This window comes from Zophobas morio, unplaced genomic scaffold (genome assembly GCF_036711695.1).
Source record: "Zophobas morio isolate AGI-343-1 ecotype UQ-CSIRO unplaced genomic scaffold, CSIRO_AGI_Zmor_V1 ptg000031l, whole genome shotgun sequence".
Lineage (NCBI taxonomy): Eukaryota > Metazoa > Arthropoda > Insecta > Coleoptera > Tenebrionidae > Zophobas > Zophobas morio.
In genome coordinates, this window is record NW_026972136.1 from 7,980,598 (window position 1) to 8,006,409 (window position 25,812).

General features: G+C 31.6%; 3 protein-coding genes across 4 annotated transcripts; all 3 read left to right on the top strand.

Annotated features, from left to right (window-relative positions):
• Positions 1–696: 696 nt before the first annotated feature.
• On the top strand, positions 697–1,158 carry LOC135139351 (uncharacterized). Its single transcript, XM_064069556.1, has one exon. It carries the CDS (start codon positions 697–699, stop codon positions 1,156–1,158), a length of 462 nt encoding a protein of 153 aa, XP_063925626.1.
• Positions 1,159–10,615: 9,457 nt separating this feature from the next.
• Positions 10,616–12,430, top strand: LOC135139313 (putative nuclease HARBI1). 2 transcript variants are annotated; one of them, XM_064069508.1, is made up of 4 exons: positions 10,616–11,089; positions 11,187–11,841; positions 11,892–12,017; positions 12,296–12,430. In XM_064069508.1, the coding sequence occupies exons 1-2, from the start codon at positions 10,798–10,800 to the stop codon at positions 11,663–11,665; spliced, it is 771 nt and encodes a 256-aa protein (XP_063925578.1). In that variant the 5' UTR covers positions 10,616–10,797; the 3' UTR covers positions 11,666–11,841; positions 11,892–12,017; positions 12,296–12,430. The 2 variants fall into 2 exon arrangements, with proteins under 2 accessions (XP_063925578.1, XP_063925579.1); XM_064069509.1 differs by lacking the exons at positions 11,892–12,017; positions 12,296–12,430 and having other exon boundaries at positions 11,155–11,394.
• A 4,275-nt stretch (positions 12,431–16,705) lies between these two features.
• LOC135139352 (odorant receptor Or1-like) lies at positions 16,706–22,796 on the top strand. Its single transcript, XM_064069557.1, has 6 exons — positions 16,706–17,262; positions 17,314–17,413; positions 17,468–17,572; positions 21,717–22,456; positions 22,506–22,605; positions 22,662–22,796. The coding sequence occupies exons 1-6, from the start codon at positions 16,706–16,708 to the stop codon at positions 22,794–22,796; spliced, it is 1,737 nt and encodes a 578-aa protein (XP_063925627.1).
• Positions 22,797–25,812: the final 3,016 nt, after the last annotated feature.

The following is a 25,812-nucleotide window of genomic DNA, read 5'->3' on the forward strand; positions in this document are numbered from 1 at the left end:
GTGGTTTAAAATCACTGTTTATGACTAGTGCGTCTATTCCAGTTTTGAGGACGTTGAAACTTCACTAAAATAAAAAGTTATAAAAAGCACATTTACACAAAAACTACGCTCTATAATTAACATTTCAAATTATAAGTAAATTGCTAGCCTTACCTAGACTTTCAAATTAAAATTTTATCACTATAAAGTTAAGTTTTTCCTGTTACTCCCTTTTCGATGGAACGATTTAAATAACAGATTAATTGAATAGAACGTCCTAAACTAATTCCACTGTTGAGGACGGTAATTAGCCGAAACGAAAATTTACTGTTCTGAACTTATTAATAAAATATTTCATTTTTACCAATATATTTGGAAGAATGACAACGAGCTTGTTAGTAATCAATTACCAAACTGAATTTAAAGCCACTCCTTACACATCAAATGGAATCCTTCAAGTGGAAGGTTGCCATTAAACCCAACATTTGTGTGTTAAAAGTCGCAGGATTATGGCCAAAAAAGAACGAAACTTATAAATGTGATTTATACACAGTGTACTCTTTTATAATATTAAATCTGTTCCTACACATCCCCAACATTTTTCAAATGGCAAACGTTTACTTCGTCTACAAGGACCTGGAAGCCGTAGCTGCGATAATTTTTGTCATAATAACTGAAATACTAGCATCCGTGAAAACGTGTTATTTTGTCTCCAATATGGCACAACTGAAAAACATCATGGCGAGTCTAGAAGACAAAATATTGTGGCCGAAAAACTCTCAACAACGGAAGTTAATCGAACCAGGTGTGAATTTTTGGAAATTCACCTACAGAGGGTTTTATTTTCCTGTTATATTTAATTTGCTTATGTGGGCTGTTTATCCAATTATGGACGGTTCGGCGCATGAAAGTAAATTACCGTTCTCGGCTTGGTATCCCTTCAGTACGAAAAATTCACCAAGCTACGAAATCACCTACTTCTACCAAATAATAGGTATTTCGGTCCTTGCAATAACTAATTTGAACATGGACACTTTTGTGGCGGCATTGATGATGTATGTTGGTAGTCAGTGTGAAATTCTGTGCGATAGTTTGAAAAATTGTGGAAGAAGTGGTACTAAAAATTATAACACTAATTTGATCGAATGTGTGAATCATCATAGAAAAATCATTAGGTAATAACAACAAGTAAATATATAATTTTAGGTTTTAACATTGCAGTTTTCAGTTTCGCTGAAAATTGTAACAAGTTTTTTGACAAGATAGTTCTGGGACAATTTTTTACCAGTGCTATGGTCTTAGGGTTTTCTATGTTTCAATTAACTTTGGTAAGTTCACATCCACAATAAAAATTTGGAAATTAATGAAATAATTGTAGGTTGCTCCTTTAAGCAGCGAAAGTTTCTCTCTTTTATTTTATTCGAGTGCAATGACGATGGAAATTTTCTTATACTGTTGGTTTGGGAATGAAGTTGAAATTAAGGTAAGCGTTGATATAAGAATCCTAGAATTAGTGGATAGTCTGACAACTTGCGTGAATTTTTTCAATGTTGCGTCCATAGTAAAAGTAAAACCAATACTACAGTAAATTTTTGTAAGAAAACAATATTACAACTATAACTAATGCGAAGAATGCTATTATGAAATTGTCCTGTCGAGACCTAGCCGAATGCACCGAATGTCTTTGTAAATAAAGTTATATACAGACTTGCTATTTAAGAATAAAATACTTTTCTAGAATTTACCTGTATTAATTTGGAGTAATTAATAACAACTAAATTTTGTTATCAAATCTTAAATTTTTTCAACCTTTTAGTTTTTTCGTATTATGTCTTAATAAGGTCCTTCATTCTGCAATTTTCGGTTTTAAAAACAACGTTAATTAATTTTTAATAGTGTCATGAGCAAGACGAACAAAGAATCCTCATTCGAAAACTTATATTTTGACAAACCAAAAAATTTGCTTCGGAAAAGTGTCCTTTTGTGGTTAAACAGCAAATAATTTTAGAGAATTTGAAATAATTTCTTTTGAAATCGTTGAATCTTCAAGATTGATGAACGCAAAAAAAAGAAAAAACTTTTTTGAAGTACAGTAACATTGCATGAAATACTATATCACAGAGTTGTGTTATTTTATAAAATTTAAATATGTAGTATTTACTATGCAAAATTTTGGCGTGACGTCATCAAATTATTGGTGGCGATGACCAGACAAATTTCGGTTTTACCATTTTTCACGATATTCGTAAAATAATTTGACAATATACTACCGTAGATTATTTGTCTAATAAAAATCGGCGCAGACGACAGAAAAGCGGAAATGGAGAACCTACTTTTTCATACTCTAGGGGTAATGGAACGTCGAGAAGATATTAAAATAGCCATTCGTGTGATGGACCCTGTTCCAATAATTACTTAATATAACACAATTAAAATTTCAAAGACATTAGTTTGGTAATTTCAGCGAATATGTGTTGAATCAGAAAATTACGTAAGAAAAAAAAATGTTTGACTATTTTTTCGTACTATAGACTTTTCAACAATAAAATACTTAAAATACTAAATGGCCAATTTGAGGTTAGAATTGTGTCCAGCGTCACCAGTGTAGCCATATCTACCGGTTTACGCTACAAATTTACAGTAAACTCAAGTTTTGAATACTAAAATTTTCATTTTTGTATAGTTTTTTTTTCTTTCGAACTACTTTTGCTTTTGAGGGAATAAGAATATCCATTCCCTAATTTTTCTCAAGATAAATAGTTTATATTGTGCAGTATGATCATACCTCAAACATTTGGACTTTTGCAGTTGCGCTTCGCCCTCCGATCTCACAATAAATAAAAAATTCATCACAATTGAGATCGGGGCGGGTGGGTGGGGCGTAATTTTTGACTTTTCTTTTTCTTAATATGTGTAGGTTTTTTTAACAACACGATACTCAAAACATGTTTCACATGATAATTCATTGGGTGGAGCTTACCCTTTGACTTTCTTTTCTTATTTATATATATATATATATATTTATAAATGATACTTTGTGGAGCCCACTATATTCACAGGTCGTTCATGAGCCCGGCATTTACAGGACAGATAGAAGAATATATAAAAGAAAATTATGTTTTAGATACCATTATGTACAATAGGTGCTAAAGAGGGGTAAAGTTTTATACTACTTAACTTTTATCATATATTTATCTCTCGTTGTAAAGCCCCTTATAAGAACGCAACGTTGTGTAGCCCATTTTTATACCAAATGATATTTTGCGGACGTTGTACATCCCGGCATTGTTGCCGACTGTTACAGTTTTTGTGGTAACTTTACAAGTGTGTGCTCTTGGATTTCATACGATGCAATCGACAGTCTGCGTAGTCGGCAGTATACAGAATTTACTCAAACAAAATGAATCAAAATTGTGCAAGAGGAAAACACTTGTTAGATTTAGCGCTTTCTAATAAAGGTAAGATTCTTGAAATAAGTGATGGTGCTGTAGTTAAAGGTGTATCATTTAAACGTTAGGATACTTTCAAGATGAAGATAATGAAGTAACTTCGTCAACAAAATATGACTTAAGGCCTACAAAGCAGGTTAGTAAACACATTTTCTGCATAACTTTTAATTCGCTTAATTTGTTTTCTTGGAATCTAAATGGTAGGTTATGTATTGCAAAATATTAATATTAAAATATTACGAAGTAAAAAACGCACGTAACATCCATTTTCAGTATTTCCGGTTATCAGAGTTTTGCCACATTCTTTTTTAGTAAATGCATATAAAACAATAAATATTTATAACATAAAAATGTAGAATTTAAATTTAAAATCTTTCAAGTCTAGACAATGCCACCGTGGTTGGCGAAATGCGTCGACGGTAATAAGCATTATATTGAGATTTAATTTTGCAGCAAGTGATCGAAGAAGATTCATAGTTTTAATAGCAAAATTTGATAAAGGTAATAACACATATAAATTTCACTTTGAATTTAATAACTTTACAGATTAATATGGAAAGTACTCACTTACTTATTATGTTAAAAAAAAATTTCAATAAATTAAAAGTAATAAAAAAATCAAAACTAAATGTTGTATATAAGTTTGGTGGTTTATACATCAAATAATAAAAACAAATATTGGAAACAAAAGGATAAGAAATATGGATGAATTTTTTATAGGTTTCGTATACCTCAAAATATGCCAATAATGAAGGAAGTCACGAAGACTTTTCACCAGACTCAACTGATATTATTGAGTCGTCGGATATAGAAAACCAAGAAGATTTTTCACCTGGCTCAGATGATATAATTAAATCGTCAGACTTAGAATCATCAGATACTTCAGAGGTAAAATAGTCAATTAACCATACTAACATCGATAATAGTTTCCCTTCCAAATCAAAAATAAATTAACAAAAATTCAGAAAGTTCAGCTCAATTTTGGAAAACGTAAGTTCAAAAATTTCAGAAAAACTACTTGTAAAGAACGATCATCAAAAATTGCATTGAAATTGTTGAATTCTGTATAGTTTTGTTAGTTTTTTACTATACACTCTTAATTATTTTAAACGCAAAGACAGATTTCTTTATTTTGAAAATAACTTTATAAAGGTAAGCTGTTGTGGTGTTTTTTTTTTAATAGAGCTGGTACACTTTCATTTGTACCTAACCGTCAGTAATTCTTGTAAACAACTAAAAACTGCAACCCTCGTACAGTCTTTAATTTTTCATTTTAGGAAAATTTACAGAAACTTTTCATTTTTTATATTTAAAAAGTGAAAAATTTAGCATAATAAAGCAAACAGTTAATAAAACCACCACACCAACCAGTGTTAATAACAAAACTCGTTTATTCAAAGAAACATTTTTCTCAATGTATTGCATTCAAAAATTTCTAAAAAAAATTCACTTCAACATTTCACCAGTACTTACGTATGTTTACAAATCGATATTCAAAATTGTATCTTTAAAATGAGTTTTCGCGTTTAAAAAAGAAAACTAATTCTTTCCTCTATTCCTAATTCCTAATATTTCGGTCACACTATTTTTGCAGTTTGTTAATTTTTAATGCACGATTTTCAAAATGGTAGTGAACCATTTTTAATTATTTCTGTTAATACATAGAAAAGTTGAAAAACTAATTGTGAATTATTATTTTAAGTCTTGCTCTGAAAGTACTATGAACAATGAATCCGATGAAAAGTGTCCCTCAAAAAATGATCGGTGTGAATCAAGCATGTCTACTGAAATTCCTACAGTAAGTGGGGTATGTGTAGGTACAGGCGCGACCGTTGAAAAGTGCTACACTTTGACCTGTCTATATTGTTGTCTTTGTTACCTTCTCTCAATTTGAATTTTCTAAAAAAGGTCACTTCAAATCTTACTGAAATAATGCGGTTCAGTGTTAAGAGATATATAAAATTTTACATCAAGAAAAATTAATCGTTTATTGTAGCAGTCATACGCATACGCCAAAATTGAGTGCGGTAATTTTCAACAGCAGCGACTGTACGCAGATATATATGTCAGCATTTAGGTAAAATCTGTGGGATTTTTTTTAATGTTAGCCAAATTTTTAGATATCAGTTGAACTAGAACAACCCGAAAATGACCACTATACATATGTTGAGCCGAATGACGTAGGATTACATGTTCAAACAGAAAAGGTTTGTTTATTGAGTAAATATAAAATTAAAAAAAAAAAAACTACACTACTTAGATTATTATGAAACATTAGAAAGACTTTACATTATTGGTCTAGTAGCGATTTATTCCTAAAATCCTTAATTCATTTTGCCTTTCAAAATCACTTTTCGACTAATTTTTGAGTCCTATAATTCTTATAATGTTTACATGGACATTTTTAACTTATCCTATACAGAAAATCTTATTTATTTGTTATTAAACGTTTTAAAATGAGATAAAGTTTAGTTATAATGCTGAGTTGAAAGAAAGCCAAGTTCAGTATAATTAATAACATTTAACAAATCACTAAATAAACGCAGCTGATAAAATGTCAAAACGTATTGCTGTTCCTAGTTAAATCTTACTATATTTTGAGTAATACATATATTTATATTGTACCTATACTTTAAGTCTACGTTAACAGTAGACTACAAACAATGGTTAACATATGCGTGCTCTTCAAACTTAAAAACTGACATTAAAAGAAAGTCAATACAAATTTTTGTTTTTTTTTTTTAGATTTCTACGTCAAATTTCGATGAAAAGCAACAAGCAAAAGAAACATGCAGCAGCAAAAACATTGATCCCATTATAGCGAAATTTGGTCACATAGTGAAAGTAAACGTTGTTTTCATTTATAGACAGTGGAAAACTTTTATTTTGTAGGAACGGGAAGTTGTAGAATGTGCTGAAAGCAGTAGGCCATGGACAAAGAAGAATACATGCCCATACTGTTTTAAAGAAGTAACACATTTTCCTAGACACTTGATAAGAAACCACAAGGAACAAGGCGCAGTTAAAGAATTTGCAGCCATGTCAGTTAAAGATCCAAAAAAAAAAAGTTATAATAAATGCGATACGCAGGCAAGGAAATTTCTGTTTAAGTTCACAAATGAACGTCATTCGTCCCATAAGAAGACCAACTAGAACTTCCACAGAACATCCAGTGGAAAACAAAAATACGTACGTGACATGCAAGGATTGTTTCGGATTTTTTAAAAGGGAATTTCTAAGAAGGCACAGAAAACGGTGTAAATTACGCTCTGATGTAAGTGACTCAACTGAACGTGAAAAACATCTCAGTGAAGCACAATTATTTGTTGTATGCACAGGACCTCGCAATGAATTCTATGATTCATTGCGTTTAAAAACTGAAGTTTTTAAGATCATGAGAGCAGACAGTGTGTCGAAGGTTGCTATGGGCGATGTTCTAATTTGCAGCTTCGCTGAAAGTCTATTGAGGAAACATAAACGCACTCAAATCCGAAATGCCATTTCAAACAAAATGCGTGAACTGGGCAGACTTCTAATAACGCTGACAAATATGAATGGAGCTGTACGGCTAATTGATATGTTAAAACCAGAATTTTTTGATAATATAGTATCAGCTACCAGAGTAATTAGCGGCTACAATCCGGAAACTAGGACTTTCAAGGCTAGTAGTTTAGCTCTACATATGGGCACTACTCTTAAACAGGTGTGTGATATAGCGACAAAAATGATTATTAAAAGAAGTCGCTTTCTTCAAATTGATAATCCAGAAATTATGCTAAAAAATATAAAATGGCTTAAGAAATTAATACAAGATCACTGGAATTCTGAAGTTTCTAGTTTAGCGCTGAAAAATTTAAATGAAAATAATTGGCAAAAGCCAAAAATGCTACCGTTAACAAGTGATATTATGCAGTTTAAACAGTTCGTACTGCAAGAAGCAACAAAAGCCTGCAATGATATTAAAAGCGATGTACAATTTAAGAAAGCATATCGGAGATTAGCGGAAACGGTTTTAGCATTAACATTATTACTGAACAGGAAACGTATTGGGGAAATTCAGTATTTAAAGGTGCAAACTTACACTAGAGAAATTCCAACTTTACAACAAGAAGAATTTTCGCAAACCCTATCAGAGACTGAAAAAATTCTTACTAAAAACTTTAAAAGAGTCATAACGGCAGGGAAAGGAAGCAAGCCCGTTCCTATTTTATTTCCTAAAACTATACAAAATTTTATTGACGTAATGTTGAACGCTCGGCCTAGGTGTGTGGCAAAAAGTAATGAATATTTATTTGCAAATCCTGCTACTGATAATAAGTGGTTAAGTGGTTACCATGTTTTAAAAAAGTTGGCTACTCAATCGGGCGTAAAAAATCAAGACTTATTTAGTTCAACAAGATTAAGAAAACAAATAGCCACAGTACTGCAGGTAATGAATGTCACAGAATCAGAAATGGAGCAGTTTGCATCTTTCATGGGACATACAAAAAAAACTCATGAATCGTACTATAGGTAATGTTAGCAGGTGCACAAAAATCAAAATATTAAATTTACAATATTCTTATCGTAGACTACCTCAAGATGTTTATCAGACTGCGAAAGTATCAAAACTCCTGTTGGCCATAGATAAAGGAAAAAGTGCCGAATATAAAGGCAAGAAACTAGAGGAAATAGATTTCTCGGACGAGATTGCTTCTGATTCCGAAACAGAACAAGAATTAGTACTTTCTCATAGGATTAGTCAACCGTCCACTAGTAGGACTGACTACACCTCTGAAGGTGAAAATGTAAACATAACCAGTACTACATCCAACATTCTTAAAGATTATAGCGATAGTGATTCAGAATATACTGAATCAGTTCAAGGTAACAAAACAATATTACATTACTCTAAAAAAAGTATGTGCATTATAATATTCATATTATTGTATCATTTCTACCATTAATACTTGATAGTTTAAAATTTGTTAGGACTGGCATTGACTTATGATAAAATTTTCTAAAATTTATAAAAAAATTAATGTCTCTTAATAATAGTATAACATTTTCACGATCAGGAGCACTTGCTGTAAAATTTCTCCATTTTGTTCCATAATCTACATGTTTTTATTTGTTATTTTACAGAAACTACCCCAAAGAAGAACAAGAAGCTTAAAATTGAACGTGTAAGGTGGACAGATGAACAAAAAGACAAAATTTTGAATTTCTTCAAAAACCATATTAAAAACAAAAAAGCGCCCAAGAAACATGAAGTTATGGATTTGATAAACAAACATAAAGAATTATTCCAGAACAAAAACTGGGTTAAAGTAAAAGCATTCGTTTACAATTCTTACAAAACCAAATAAAATAAATCGCACTATTTCTTTATAATAATTCTATTAATCTTTAAGTATAGTTTTTTTGTGGGATTTTTGTATTGCATTATTTATTTTATTCCAGATGAAAGAAGTACTGTTCTTTTATGTTTCGTTTTTAATAAAGAAATTGAATCTTTTAAGTTTGTTTTCCTTTATTTGCAACAAAATTGATATCTTCTTCTTTGGCCATTTTAAATATATGTATTTAAAAACGGCATTAAACAAACTGTTTGTTGAAGTAGAATTGGCATTTCTTCCATGTATATTTTCAGAACGCTAACTGATTCATTTCAAATTCAAAGTAAGTTTTTGTTATAGCAACAAATTATAGGTTTTAGAGTTTGCCAGAGAAAAATGCAATATTATCAACAAGTGATGTAATGTAACTATGGATACTACTAATACATCTAATACGACAATACGAATTTTTAGGCTAAATCAGTTGTCAATTTGGATTCATCTTATTCTTACTTTTATGTAAAAGCTGCTACTATAAGATAAAACTTCGTATATCATACGTGAGTGAAATGCCATTATAAGCTCGTGAGAGCAGTATCACTCGCTTAAAATATAGCATTTCTTTCCCTTACCTATAACATAAAATACTATTAAATGTAAAGGAACTTTGGGATTCATTACGAAACTGGCCGTAATAGCTATAAAATAAAACCTCTCTAGTTCCGGACTGAATTTTACAAAAAATCTTCTGAGCAACTCGTCAGGAAAGATTATATCAATATTGTAAAAACAATATACCTAATTGTAATCGGTCTGTTTCTTTCACTGTATAATATGTTTAAACACTTAATTCAGGGAGAATAGAACCAGCTTCTTCTTTGGTTATCGTCATTGAATTTTTGTCATGCGTGATATAAGTACAAAATATTTTTTAAAACGGACAAATATTTTACATAATCAATAATAACATCTTCAAAATGTTAACAATCTAATTTTTCGCTACTCCATAAATCACGTAAATTTTTGCATACATTGTGTTGGGGTTGGAGGGTTATTGATAAATTATTGATAATCAGAGCCAGTCTTCTACAAAAAACAGTTTATTTAACAAAAACGGAATTCGGTGTTGCTTCTACAGAGTTTCGTACAAGCACATGTACAAGTTAATCTAATAAAGGGACAGGGACAGACAGACTGATCTCCTTAAACTAGGAAAGAGAGTAGTAGTAGTAGTAAAGTTGCATTTTTTCTCAGTCTTGCACATCAAGCAGTGGTAAGACGTTGAGAGCATTCCATACGACTCGCCAAAAATGTTTGATTCATGTAGAATTGCTATAATGAATCTAAACAATGAGCGACACATTTTTGCAAATGTTTTAGGTAACAACTATAGTGCCCATTCTTGGTTAGACAAAAAAGCCAAAACATAGAATCGGTTTAACATTACTAAATTTGGTTAATTTATTTTTTTTTATATTTTTTTTAACTATAAAAAGTATCACTATGTTTTCATTAACGAATTATTAACCGTCTTAAAATGTTTTCCAATTTAACGCACGTTTTCAAAATTTATTTTGTGTCGTGGATTGATAAAACATTTTCTTAGCAATATTTGTCAAAATTCACTACTTTTAATGACAACCTTTTTAACTTACAATATGGTTTTCTGCTAAAAAAGACAACATGGGTGAATTTGGTAAGGAGTAACAATTTGTGCCGTATTTGCAAAATTAAATATAAATATAATTTAGACATAATGTCAAATCCAATTAACACTATTCATTCAATAATTTTTGTAAAAATGCGATTATACGGAAAAAATTGTGCCTCACTCCTCGTAAAATGTTTTTATCACTCACTGGCCCGAATTCAGCAACCATTGTTAAATTTAGCAACCAGTGGTTAAATCTGTAAACAGGGTTGTCTAACTTTGACCTATTCAGCTGCCTTGTTTAGCGCTAAACAGGGCATTTTAGCGGCGGACGAACTGTCAATTTAGCAACGCTATTTAAACGCGGGTAGGGGCATGTTTACAGCCGTTGTTAGTGAAAATGGCGGGGTTCGCACGAGACATCGAAGACGTTGTTAATATTCGCGAAGGATTCGGTGTGAATGTTGAACATGTTCGACATGTGAGACCGCGCAAAGATCCGTTTGAGGAGTATAGTGATCGCGAATTTCGCAACCGTTATCGGTTGACGAAAGACGCTGTACACTTCGTGATTGATTTGGTGCGAGGAGATCTGGAACATCTTTCTGATCAAGCCTTGAACATTTCTCCAGCTCTCCAGGTACTGGTGACTTTGAGGTATTTTGCTAAAGGATGCTATCAAACAGAGCTAGGTAAGTTTAATTCAATATGTAACTAAAGTGTAAAAAGTGAAATTAACGTTATGTTTGTGAAAAAGTATTTTGTATTGCCCTTGATTTTGTGTCGCAGGTGATCTGCATGGGATTAGCCAACCGTCAGTGTCACGAATTGTACACCGGGTGTCACGAGCTATTGCAGGAGTGTTACCACGTTTTGTTCATTGGCCTCAGGATATAGAGAGGGTGAAACAGGATTTTTACGATGTGGCCCACTTTCCAAACATCGTTGGGTGTGTTGACTGCACACACATCAAGATTAAAAATCCGGATGGTTCTCGCCCTTTACTGTACTGTAACCGCAAGGGATTTTATTCGGTCAATGTACAAGTTGTGTGTGATGCTACCAGTCGCATTACACATATTGTCGCTCGATGGAGAGGCAGTGTTCATGACTCCAGAATCTGGAATAACTGCACCCTGAAGGATGACTTTGAGCACGGCAGAAAGACAGGCATTTTATTAGGTGACAGTGGATATGCATGCACACCATACATGCTCACGCCTCTTCTGAACACCCACAATGCAGCAGAAAGAAGAAGCATACAATAGAGCACACAAAGCCACACGTGTGACAGTGGAGTGCTGTTTTGGAAGATGGAAATCCATGTTTCGAGCTCTCCAGAACAACATGCAAGTGTCACTGGATACCGCAAAAGCCTGCATATCAGCCATAGCAGTGCTATACAACATCAAGCTCAGTTATGATGACAACTTTGAATATGATGGTAAGAATTTATTTAGTAAAAATAATATATTAATAAAAACACAAATGCAGATAATGAGGATATCGAAGATGAGGAGCCTGTAGAAGAGGAGGCGGTAGTAGCAGAACAAATGGCTGGAAATTTGTTCCGACAACAATTTATTCGCCAACATTTCCAACGTTAGATGTGATCTGCAGGTTTGTAAAATAGCAGTCTTATAGAAACACTTTATATATGCAAACAATTAATTAATTTAACAATACAATACTTTAACAAATAAGTTATAATTGTTCCTTTTGTTTGTTCAGCATATCTATTTTTAATTGTTTGGCTTTAAGTTTTAAATTTAAAAGGTCCAGTTCTTTAAAATAAATGGCTCTTTCCATTTCAATTTTTTGCTCTATATGTCGCTCATGCAACTTGAGCATGCTCTCCTCAAATTCACTCATCGGCTTTTTACGTTTGTTTCGTTTAGGGATGGCAGGAGCGACTGGTCTCACTGGTGTTGCAGACGGCGACAAGGAAGGTGTTTCTGCATGCAACGGTTCGGGAACACTAGAAACGTATTTTATGTTGTATTTTAAATTTTCAATATATAATTAATTACATACGTTTCTGTTATTTCAATTTCTCCCGTTATGGGATCTATTAGCCCCGTATATTCTTTGGGGGCATTGGCCATCTGAGCTCTGACAACTTCAGTGGCGGTCTTTCCCTCTGAATCATATGCAGATACATCTGCAGTAAAATCTACTGCAGATATATCTGCAATGATCCAGTCCAAATCTGTTGGATCTTCAGCAGAGGAAGGACCGCCACCGGTTTGATGTTGTGACCTTCGGTAGGCTGCAATTGTTGTTTTGGCATGCTGCTTTAACCGAAAGTACAGCATTTTCAATTTTGCTGGCTCTCTATACTGCCCCCGCGCCCTGAATTTTTCGGCCAATGCCTTCCACAGTTGTTGTTTCTTTATATTAATTCGCGGATCGCTTGCTTTCGATTCCAAAATTTCGGAATTGTCTGCCACAAATTGGACGAGGAACATCTTATCCTCCTCGGAAAAATTGCCCCCTCTGACGCGCTTATCCTTTTTTGCGGACATCTACGTCAAAAGCAATAAATACGAACGGGATAATAAACTGCCATATATGCTTACTTTTGTAATTATTGCTGTATTAAGTATAGAAAACAACAGAAAAATTAAATTGTCGTTTTTGCGGCAATTTCAAACTGTCAAATTTGACAAGATACGCGACGTTGCCAAGTTGTTTATACGGCGCTGGCATTGCTAGCTAACAACGATCCTAAAATGAGTGCTGAATAGGACCGTTGCTAAAACCGTATCTAAGCGTTAGCAGCGCTGTTAACTAAACACGGCTTAAACATGAAAATAAACATGGTTGCTGAATACGGGCCAATATGTTTTCATTAACGAATTATTAACCGTCTTAAAATGTTTTCCAATTTAACGCACGTTTTCAAAATTTATTTTGTGTCGTGGATTGATAAAACATTTTCTTAGCAATATTTGTCAAAATTCACTACTTTTAATGACAACCTTTTTAACTTACAATATGGTTTTCTGCTAAAAAAGACAACATGGGTGAATTTGGTAAGGAGTAACAATTTGTGCCGTATTTGCAAAATTAAATATAAATATAATTTAGACATAATGTCAAATCCAATTAACACTATTCATTCAATAATTTTTGTAAAAATGCGATTATACGGAAAAAATTGTGCCTCACTCCTCGTAAAATGTTTTTATCACTCACGAACGCTGTTATTCTCACCAAGAGTTTATTTTTGGGCCCCAAAATATCATTTGGGGACTAATTAGGTACACACACAACAACTATTGACCCATTTGGGCGATACATCAATTTATATTGAAAAAAATTACCTACCTATGTTATTTTTTATATTACCAATGTAAAATAGAAATCTATATAATTTATACTTCTATAGGATCAATTAAATTATAATTATTTAATAAGACACTATTTGTAGTATCGAAACATCGACAGTATTGAAAACCATCCGCTCGAGGCGTTCAAAAGCATTGTTGCCACATCTCGGGCTTAACGAAGTTACTTTCCTGTAATGGGCTTTACAGCAACTGCATACCTTAGATACGTATATAATTATATACACAAAGCGCCCCCTTACGGAGATCATGTTGAACTATTCCGTATGTTTCGGAACTGTATTCATGCTGTTATGAAGCCCACCGTAAAATTTAGCAATAAGCTTTTTGCGCATGTCCAAACCGTTCCCACCTTAAATACATGGGGATACGTTGTTGAGCCCGCGGGTGGGCTCAAGAACGTATTTTAAGGCTGAACAACGTACCGTTAATATCTAGAACGGGCTTCGTAATGACCATCTATACATCTATATATATATATATTAGGGTGATTCAAAAAAAAAAAATAATTTTTTTTTTCGTGTCAAAGAGGTTCAAAAGTTTCTTTTCAACGTAAAAAAATACCAGTTAAAAGTTGAGCTCTTAATATTAATATTAAGACCGTCCGCATCGCGTTTTTCTATTTCCCATAAGAATAACATGGGAAAATTTTTGTTTGCACCTTCTGATTTTTATTGCTAGCCCGTCGTGTGTCGTGAAAAAAATCCAATCACATATTTTTATAGAGAATTGAACGCTCTACAAAAAGTGTCTCCTATGATTTTGCGAGAAACCTGATAGTTGAAGAGTTATTTTAGGCTAAAGTTAAATTTATCCAAATTTTGACGTTTTTGATGCATTACAATAAATTTGATGGTCTTATTGGAATAAATCACCACAAAAATTTATACACATTTTAAATTTAGTTTTTTAAACAGTAATTGTTTATAATTTTATGCTATAATAAGGCCAGTAAAACTCTTTCCGAACATTTTCAGCATCAGTGGGTTAAAAAATCATAGTCAGGTTTCTCGCAAAATCATAGGAGACACTTTTTGTAGAGCGTTCAATTCTCTATAAAAATATGTGATTGAATTTTTTTCACGACACACGACGGGCTAGCAATAAAAATCAGAAGGTGCAAACAAAAATTTTCCCATGTTATTCTTATGGGAAATAGAAAAACGCGATGCGGACGGTCTTAATATTAATATTAAGAGCTCAACTTTTAACTGGTATTTTTTTACGTTGAAAAGAAACTTTTGAACCTCTTTGACACGAAAAAAAAAATATTTTTTTTTTTTGAATCACCCTAATATATATATATAGTTTCTTTCCACAATGAAATATTGAAAATATCAAATGGTGAATAACAGGCTAGAATTATGTTTTAAGTGTCCTGTGATTGAAAGAAAACTATAGGTCTATATTAAGAAAAAGAAACCAATTATGTATTAAGACCACCCACCCACCCCTTTCTCAATTGTGACGAATTTTTTACTCGTTGTCAGATAGTGGGGAGCAGTTTAATTGTAAAATCCATATTTCTCTACAAAAAATTACCATTTTGAACATGTTTTTCTTATTGTGAAAAGATGACTAATTAAGAAAAAAAAAAAAGAAACAAAATATAGACACATTCCACCCGCTCTACCAGAATTGTGATGATTACGAATTATCTTAAGTACTTATTTATTGTTTAGTATATCTAAGATATTTAAATGGTAATAGTAGAGACGTTTTAAAGATGAAGAAACAGATAAAATATTGACCAGAACTACAGATGTTATAAACATTTCTACTTGCTTTATTTCCATCTCTTTTTTCATGTTTTTTAATTTTTTATACTGAGCTTTCAAAAAAAAAACATTGAAATCACCGAATGCAAAATTGGCAAATTTCACTTTACGAAAACGTATAAATTCTAATTACAATAAATACGGTATGCTGGAAATGATTCGTTTTATTTACTTTATTTTACCAGAAAATGTTTTCCGTGAAATGGAAAATTTCTTTTAAACTTTTGACATTATTTTAAATTTCTCTGTTCATATCCCATTATAAATGATTTATTATATTTAGATCGGTTTCATTACATTATATTTTCTACACATAAATATGTTTTGTTCTACGAAAAGCGTCCGCAGATTAGCAATGAGAGGTTTTACTGCATAATTTTATTGTACTTACCTTGAACCAGTTTTTCTGTTTCACATAAACTGTTCCATAGTCTTTAATGTTGCTAGGATCTCTTTATCCTTATTTTTTTAGAATAAATTTATTTTCAAGCTGACGATGACGAAAACGTACACACAGAAGAATTTTTTCTCATTAATTGTTAAGACGTGTCATATTTTGAACAAAATGTAACCCGTGTACACTGAGTAAACACCAATATCTGGACATAACTCTGAAATACACTTGCTTAATAATGATTCGATAAACATGTATTCTTGCAGTTACATTGTTTATAATAAATTTTTTATTACCTAAAAACTTTAATTAAAATTGGTTTCTGGGCCTCAGTTCCTTAGACCCGCCCAAATGATTTTTTTAAATCCCACAAAAAATATTTTCCCCATTGATGCCATCATTAATATACAAGAAACTGCTTATTATCTCCAATTTTAATTGGTAAACTGCTGCTTGTCGTGGAATAAACTGCATTATTCGAAAAAGAAAATTCTTCCTTCAAGTATTAATAAAATATTACACTTTATATTATATTTGTTGCAACGCTAGCGACTCATTCAGTCAATGATCTGACAAAAGCGAGTGAACCTAAATTAAATTTGTGTAGTTCGGTATTTAACAACAAAATGGAAAAGTTTGATTGGAAATTAACAATAAAAGCGAACATTGCTTCTTTAAAAGTGTTAGGATTATGGCCAGAGGGTAACGAAGGTACAAGAAAACCGTACACCTTGTACGCTTTCATCTCTGAATCTGTTTGTCAATGGCCACAACTTCTTCCAAACAATGAATATTTTTTTCGTCTATACCGACCTCCAAGCTCTGACGGCCTTAGTATTTATAACAATCACCGACCTTATGGCACTGGTGAAAGTGTACTATTTTGTTCGTAACATGAAGCAACTCAAGAATTTGATGGTGACTTTAGATGAAAAATTATTTCAACCGAAACACCTCGATCAGAAATTTGTCTTCATCTCTGGGTTAAAGTTCTGGAAGTTCACCTACGTGTTTTATCATTTTCCCGTTGTCCCCACCGTGTCTGCCTGGGCTGTTTATCCCGTACTTGATGGCTCAGCGAAAGACTACAGACTGCCATTTTCGGCATGGTATCCTTACAACACGAAAATCTCTCCTTTTTACCAGATTACTTATATCTACCAAATTGTGTCTATTTGGTTTATGGCCTTTGCAGCCTTAAACATGGATACTTTAATGGCTGCACTCATGATGTTCGTTGGTGCCCAGTGTGACATTTTGGCAGATAACGTTAAAAATTTGGGTCACACAGAGTATAACACCAATTTATTAGAATGTGTGAAGCATCACAAAAAAATTCTAAGGTATTGTAATTTAGTTGGTATTTAGTGTTATAAGGAAACTTTTATTTCTAGTTTTGCTGCAGATTGTAACAAATTTTTCGATAAAATTGCTTTGGGTCAGTTTTTCACTAGTGCGCTTACTTTGGCTTTGACTATGTTTCAGTTAACTGTGGTAAGTGTTGTAAACGGGTTGTAAGATTTGGCAAATGACGTGAAATACCTGTAGGTTGCACCTTTGAGTAGTGAGTTCTATTCTCTGTTGTTCTACACGGGTGCGATGACCACTGAAATATTCCTGTACTGCTGGTTTGGAAATGAGGCAGAAATTAAGGTAAGCTGTATAAATTTGACAAAATTTAGTGTAGTCGGGAAACATCGCATTCTATGTAGTAATCGTCATTTAAAGAAGTTATGACACGTTTAGTCAAATGACATTTTTCTAATCTTATCGACTAATATACTATTTTAAAATACACTCATTTACAAAAATACGAAATATTTTGGAATTTTGGTAAATTTTTGAAATCAATCTGCACATTTGTGTACAAGATCTGAATTTATAGAACGAAATCATCGCTGAATTAGTTTTTCTATTATACGCCAACTTTTGTAAACATTATTTATTATTTTCAAGTGATATTATGAGTACGTATATTTATTATAAATATATTTTTTTCACTAGCAGCCTGGACGCATGCAAATGTCGACTCATTTAGTGGTAGCAAATTCAACTTTTGCTACCACCGGTTCAAAAAGAAAAACTGAGGTTATGTACGAAATGTTTGATGTGATTATTTCTTAAAAAATGAACAAATGTGTGCTACAAACATTACTTGAGTATACGCATGGTAGTTGGTAGATGGTACAAGATAGAATGATTAACTCAGCGACAAATATAAACGGTTTTCTTTGTGTTGAAGATTTAGATTAAGTTTGATTAGAAATCAAAACAAAATCATGTTGTGTCAACAAATTGAACGTTTATTTTTCAGTTTATTGTCTTATGGTTTCTACTAGTGAAAAAAATTGTATATTAACCACGGTTGCAAAGCCACTTCTAGACCTCGCACTTAGAGCCCTCGACGCTGCGCGTCTCGGGTTCTAATTTGCGCTCGGTCTGGAATGCTCCGCTCTGCAACCTTGGCTAATAATATACTATTTAAAACACGTATTATAATATTAATGGTATAAATTACATATGTTTCACCAAACATCTGTGTGACAATCAGTTTTAGTATTTGTGAAATTATTATTAAATTTTGTCGGTCGGTTTTGTGACTTTACAATATGAAAAATATACGTGTAAAGTTTGATATGCTGTGATAATTACTAAATTAGTGCTTTTCTTAAATTTCAGCGAAACCAGAACAGCTATTTTTGAGATAATCCAAAAACTATATTGGTTTTTGCATTATTTTTTTTAATGTTCCCAAAATGTAGGCAACACACACAATTCATGTCTTATTTTCTAATAACGCTATATCTAATAATTTTTTGAAATGACAAAAGTTTCGGAAAATTAGGCAAGTCGTGTTTTATTCAATCGATAAAATAAACTGCTTCGTATGTATATTGATTTTTAATAATTTTTTGTATAAAAACAAATTCTTAAAATGTTACTAAACAAGAAATAAAGGGGTACCTATGTCACATTACAAATTTCAAGAGAGATTTACTTAAAAGACTATGAAATGACGTTACCAAGTGTCCTAATTATCAATTCCCTCTGTTTATGGTAACCTTAAATTCTATGCAAAGTTTCACTGTAATCGGTTTGCGAAATATTTTCAAAATTAAAATGTAAAATTTTGTTGTACACTTTTTATTTTGTTTGAATCTGTAAACGTCTAAGACGAAAGTCTAAAGTTATGACTTGCATGACACACTGTATAGTGAAAATCAAGTGAGAACTGCACGCTTAAGTTACTCCACAATAGTAAATTTAATTAAATTATTATTATTTTTTTGCTGATGTGTACGACGTAACATTAATCATAACGGTATAGTTAGTATAGAATTTCAGGAAAAGGGGAACAACTATTCCTAAATCATAAATCTGTAGAAATTTGTACATTAGTTTTTGATTAACACTATGCAAAAAATAATTGTCATTAAGTCAGTATTGAAGAACAAATAAGCAAGCACCAAAACAACTATAAAAAACACGATCAAAGACATCTGTGGATTTTTGAAAAATTGTCTTTGATCATTAGAAAGACAATTCTAGAAAAACTCATTGCTGTAATTGATTATGTTTTTATCGCTCTCCCGGTCTAAAAAGGTAGTTGTTTGTAGTTAATGACAACTTAGTGGAAAAAAATAAACTAAAACTTGTCCTATCATCCCTGTCAAAATATGATAATGTCGTCCGAAAATTTCTAAAATTAATAAATTCTGTTTAAAATATCCAAAATCTTATGCTTTATATTTGTGATTTATTAGTCCGCCCCTATTTTGAACCTATTACATGTATATTAAAAAAAAATCACAATTTTACAGCCAATTTTATAACTCAATTTAGAAATAATATAATTGATTGCTCTAAAATCTTGTAGATGATTTAAAGTTTTTGTGTATCTTATTAGAATTTATCTATTCAGCACTTCTAAGAATTTGCTAAGTAAATCTTGCTTGAGATATATATTGTAATATACCGGATGTCTGGAAAATGGCGAATTAACTCTTCAGTACGTTATGTACAGGGGTTTCGGGAGTCCCAAAAATATAATAAAAATATTCTTTATGATGTAGATTACGAAAAAAAGGTAATTTTATCAAAGTAAAATTGGCAACACTGCACACACTTAATGCATGAATATTTATTACTTACTTACTTTCTGATTTGTTAGCAACGATGGTGATTGAAACCCACTTTTTATTTTTTTAGGACAATAACCATAACAACCAGTAGTCATTAACCGTTGTGCATTATTATTATTAATAAAGAAATTGTTATTTTTCAGTAATAAATAAACAAAAAAAAATTTTTAATAACACATTTATAAATTATAAACACAAACAAGAACATCAAAAGAAAAATCCATTAAAGCATATAAATAAACATTAGAGATGTTCAAAATTATTTACATATTTTATTAGTAATTTAGTAAAATTAATTTGATTAAATAAAAAACGATTTACTGAATTTGCGCGAAATTCTGAGTGCTGTTATTATAGTCGTGGAAATAAGTGATAATAAAAGTGGCAGATATAACTTTCAAAGACCTTCTCTCAAAATGTATTGGTATTTTCTACCTGACCCGTTTTTCGATACCGCTTTCCTCTTCATCAAATTAATACTTTTATGATAATTCTATAGCAGCCTTAAAAGTTAGGTCTACCAGTTTAAATTTTCGCGACTGTAAGTAATAGTATAATCGGGGAAGTAATTACTGCATTTACCAAATTTAATCCATTTGCTTCCAGTGAAAGGTTAATAATGTAACTACAGAGTTTATTAAAATAATGTTCAAAATCTACAACATAATAACCACTTCACCTATAAATTTGCTCGCTTATTCAGTCCAATAAACTGATGATGTCACGCGTCACTACTAAGAACATCCCACTCAAAATATGTAGCTTTAGATACTCCATTAAGCGAATTTTCAAATAAATTGTTAATATTCATTTTTAAAATTTGACTCAGAGATAAAATAAGGAACTTCTTAAAATTGAATCGGGACTGTAAAAAAAAACAATGAATTTTATTTACTTCTTCTAAAAAATTGATGACATTACCTGAAAGAAATGTAAAGCCTCTTTGAAGTACAGTGTGTCTTCTGCTGTGTCCATTAACTTTACAGTTTATTTTTTAAAATCACTTAACGCTTTCAAAACAGTTGCAAAAATTACACATCTTACCTGATGAAAATGTTTTTCTCTAGCTTTATTAAATCGACGGAAACTTATATTTCCAAAGTTGGAACTCCAACACAGCTGGAGGTAAAACTTTTCTTATTTACTGCTTAGTGGTGTCATATCTTGAACAAGTTGCACAAAACTTGTACCCAGCGCTTCTTAATACTTTGTCCACACACCACCACGTACACGTACCTCTGAAATAAACTTACGAATAATGACTCGATAGAAGATGAATTCCAGCAATTGCGTTATTTCTAATTAAAATTTTTAATACTTGAAGACTCTAATTAAAATTGCGTCCTGGGTCTTATTTCGTGAGAACCGCCCAGATGATTTTTTTTAAATTCAACAAATGATATTTTCCCCATTGACGCCATCATGAATTTACAAGAAACTACTTATTATCTCCGATTTAATTGGTAAACTGCTGCTTTTAGTGAAATACACTGCACATCAATAATGAAAGCAAGGAAATTATACGAAATAGAAAATTCTTACCTCAAGTATTAATAAAATATTGTACTTTATATTATATTTGCTGGAATGCCAGCGACTCATTCAGTTAATGACCCTCCGAAACCAAGTGAATCTAAATAAAATTGTATACTTAGTTCAGTATTAACAACAAAATGGATAAATTCGACTGGAAGTTGGTAATAAAAGCCAATATTGTTTCTTTAAAAGTGTTAGGATTATGGCCAGAGGGCAACGAAGATTACAAGAAAAATCTGTACACGTTGTACGCTTTTATCTCGCTGAATCTCTTCATCAACGGCCACAACTTTTTCCAAGCAATGAACATTTTCTTCGTTTACACCGATCTCGAAGCTCTGACGGCCATAATATTTATAACAATAACCGACGTTTTGGCTTCCATCAAAGTGTATTATTTTGTTCGCAATATGAAGCAGCTCAAGAACTTGATGGTGACTTTGGAGGAAAAATTATTTCAACCGAAACACTTCGATCAGAAATTTGTTTTCATGTCTGGGTTAAACTTCTGGAAGTTCACTTACGTCGTTTATCATTTTCCTGTTGTTCCCACTCTGTCCAGTTGGACTGTTTATCCTGTGGTTGATGGTTCGGCGAAAGATTACAGACTGCCGTTTTCGGCTTGGTATCCTTACAACACGAAAATTTCGCCTTTTTACCAGATAACGTATATCTATCAAGTTCTGTGTATTTGGTTTTTGGCGCTAGCTACTTTAAACATGGATACTCTGATAGCTGCACTGATGATGTTTGTTGGTGCCCAGTGTGACATTTTGGCAGATAATGTGAAAAATTTGGTCCACGCAGACTATGGCACCAATTTGTTAGAATGCATGCATCATCACAGAGAGATTTTAAGGTTGTTATTTGTCTGAAAATTATTGTTATAAATCAATTTTTATTTCTAGTTTTGCCGAAGATTGCAACAAATTTTTCGATAAAGTTGTTTTGGGCCAATTTTTTACGAGTGCACTTACTTTGGCTTTGACTATGTTTCAGTTAACTTTGGTAAGTTTGACAAGCCCGTAGTGTGATTTGGAGAAATAATATGAAAATACCTGTAGATTGCACCTTCAAGTAGTGAGTTCTATTCTTTGTTATTCTACACGACTTCGATGACAACGGAAATATTCCTATATTGCTGGTTTGGAAATGAGGTGGAAATTAAGGTAGGAGACATGTTTTTAATGAAATTGTAATATTTATTTTTGGTATTGGATTTATAGATTTAAAAAAACTCAACATTTCGTTAAAATCATTTCACGATAAAAATTTTACCAGTGTATTGTAATATATGTATTTTATTGGTTCAAAAAATCTCGGTTGTTAGTTTTTGTACCTTTGTATTATTATCTAATCGATTGCAGAAAATCAGTTACATAGGAAAAATTGAAAATATATAAAGTTTAGCCCTTAAGCAATTTTTTGATGAGGTTACCTATTTCCGTTATAAACAAGCATCGCGTTATATAACAAAAGTGTTGAGTAAGCTATTTATATTTTTGCTAATATTTGAATACTGTATCGATTATTTCTTCTTAGAAGAAAATATTATTTTTAAAATATTTTTGTAGCTATAAATTTGTTATTTATTTTTTGACATAACGACAAACAAATTTGTTTCAAAGTTATCTAAAACTCTTGCCAAGTAAGAGAAATATATATAATACTGAATTTAATAATCTCTGTCGTTATTCTGAGGAAAACAAACCGATATTTTTGTCAAAAATTGTATGATACTGTGCGCTAGTTTTTCCTAGTTTCTATATTAAGCAACATTTTATATATTTTTCTACATTCTGACGTACCTTTTGTTAGGCTTAATAACCATAGTTTAATTCCTAAATTCTGATGGGACGTTGCCAACTTGTTCCAATTTTCTAGATTTTTTTTGCAATAGGTAAATAGGTTCACAAAAAACCCAAAACAATAGGGTTATTTTTTAAATCTGACACATGCTTGTTTATACCAAACCGATTACATTGAGTTATCATCAAACATAGCCAATAACCATCCGATTAAACCAGCTTTCAAGATTCATCCGTTTGGGAGCCACAGTATTACAGACAGACACAGGCATCAAAGTTATAACACTCTTATTTTTCGTCGGCAGTTAAAAACGTATATTAATTAAACTCTAAAATTGTGTATCATTTCTAAAAAGTGAAAAATCTGGAATATTTGTTAAGTTCATGGTCGTTGGATGGTGGAAGCATTTGTGAACGCCCTGTATATTTTACAATGACGCTACATCTGAGAATTTTTTGAGCATAACATATTTTCTATGGAAGTTCAAAATGCTACATTCTACTGTCCAAGTTAAATTCGTTTTTGAAAACCTTAAAAAAATAAACCGACTTTTTGGAGGATTTTTCGTTTCTCTGTTAATTGTTCTTTAATTTTCGGAGCATAGTCTTCATAGACCGCAAATTGTGACTTGAAGAAATTTTTGAATATACAAATTTTGAAAAAGATCGTTAACATTTTTTTTCAAAATAAGTAGGTAAATTTTGTAGAGCTCAATAAAAATTATATTATATAATACGGGTTTGTCTATGTGTCTATGGGAATTAAAAAAAAATGTTTGTCTGATTATATTTTATTCCACAAGTCGGATAGGAAGTATCTAGTTATTAGTGGAAATTTTGACATTACCGAATTTTGGTTGAATAAATATCACTTTGATGATTTTTTTTTATTTTTGTTATAAAATAATATATTTCTGTGTCTGCCATTAATAAATCGGTTTTTATTTTTTTCCTTAGACATCCAGGTTTTTCTAAAAAAAAAAATCAAATTTGAATAACCTTTTACAATTTCACACAGAACTTGTAAAACCGAAAGTCCTGCAATTTTGCAAACGTTTTAACAAATAAATCGCTGATATTTTTTTTTTCCCTTTAAAAACATAATACGCTTCTCAAAATTTGCTGTATAAGTCCTGAAATATGTAAAATATTATGAGCCTACACTTGTGGTTTATCAAAAAATTCATATATTTTAAAAATGCTTATACAGGGTGATTCAAACAAATTAAGGAATGAATTAATTTATTTAACTGAATAAATTAAAAACAGCTTACCTCAATTTCCAGAAAATTGGGAATAGAGTACTGTTGCCATTAGTATTCCACGATATCCTGTCTAAGTTGAAAATACTTTCTAAAAAGTTGATGACGTCATCACAAAATTTTATTATAAGAAAATTAGTTTAGCAATCTACACATATCTTTATTTTAATTTATATCATAAAAAATAATCGAAAAATCAAATTTTATAATTTTTTTCAAACAACTGTTATTTGTTGTATATAGAAAATTAAAGATGTATGTCGAAATAACTTTAAACCAATTTATTTATAAATATATTTACATTTGTTAAAGACGCAGTTAGCAGCGATTATAACAATAAAAACATCGACAAGTTTGGTTTTTACAACATTTCGAAAACACTAACAACGTAATAACGATTTTTTTGACAACAATTTATGTTACGACCTTTGTGTATAACACTATAGAATTATTATTTGACTTACGTTATGTTGGGAGGAAGAGTAAAACTGTACTTACGGTTGGATATGTTACAGTAGTGTCTAACAGTAGTCAACTTTGCCAATACTACATTCAGTTCTAAATAAATATTTAAAGTCATGTAATTCTATTTATTACAAAAGATTAAAATAACACTTTACCAAATCTCAACTACTGTAAAAATTTATTATGTAACGACACAAGTTTACATCGGAAACGAAAATGACTTTATTCATGCATCTTTGTACGTAACTCTAAAAGCGTCACTGAAAGCTCTAACTTACTGAACGAAAGTGAACTTGTCCACATTTCGTGAGAATTAGTCAGATGTTTAGCAAGATTTTTTATTGTCTTCGTGATAACTAATTACGTGAGAATAGTAAAAGACATTAATAATGAAGCGCAGACTGCAATTATCTAAAATTACAAATTCCTTCCTGTGTATTCAGGCATTAATAAAAAATTACTCCTTGCTTTTAAATACCAATCTTAAGCTCAAAACCGCCCAGTGTAATTTAGTAATAACGAAAAAACGCGGTAATTATTATTCACCGTTGGAAGTTTTTGCCCGAGGAATTAATAAAATAATAAGCCCTAAGGTATTTAACCCATCGCGCACAAGCCATCCAGTTCAAAATCTTACTATCAGTGAATCGAAACAGTGCGGCTCTTCGTTTAAGAGAAAA

What these genes read in the sequence shown, in the direction of transcription:
- LOC135139352 (XM_064069557.1), top strand. Translation starts at nt 16,706, where the DNA reads ATGAATATTTTTTTCGTCTATACCGACCTCCAAGCTCTGACGGCCTTA. An exon ending in GAAATGAGGCAGAAATTAAG is followed by an intron (nt 17,573 to 21,716) that starts GTAAGCTGTATA and finishes TTGTATACTTAG; the next exon opens with TTCAGTATTAACAACAAAAT. An exon ending in CATCACAGAGAGATTTTAAG is followed by an intron (nt 22,457 to 22,505) that starts GTTGTTATTTGT and finishes TTTTATTTCTAG; the next exon opens with TTTTGCCGAAGATTGCAACA.
- LOC135139313 (XM_064069508.1), top strand. Translation starts at nt 10,798, where the DNA reads ATGGCGGGGTTCGCACGAGACATCGAAGACGTTGTTAATATTCGCGAA. An exon ending in ATGCTATCAAACAGAGCTAG is followed by an intron (nt 11,090 to 11,186) that starts GTAAGTTTAATT and finishes TTTGTGTCGCAG; the next exon opens with GTGATCTGCATGGGATTAGC.
- LOC135139351 (XM_064069556.1), top strand. Translation starts at nt 697, where the DNA reads ATGGCACAACTGAAAAACATCATGGCGAGTCTAGAAGACAAAATATTG.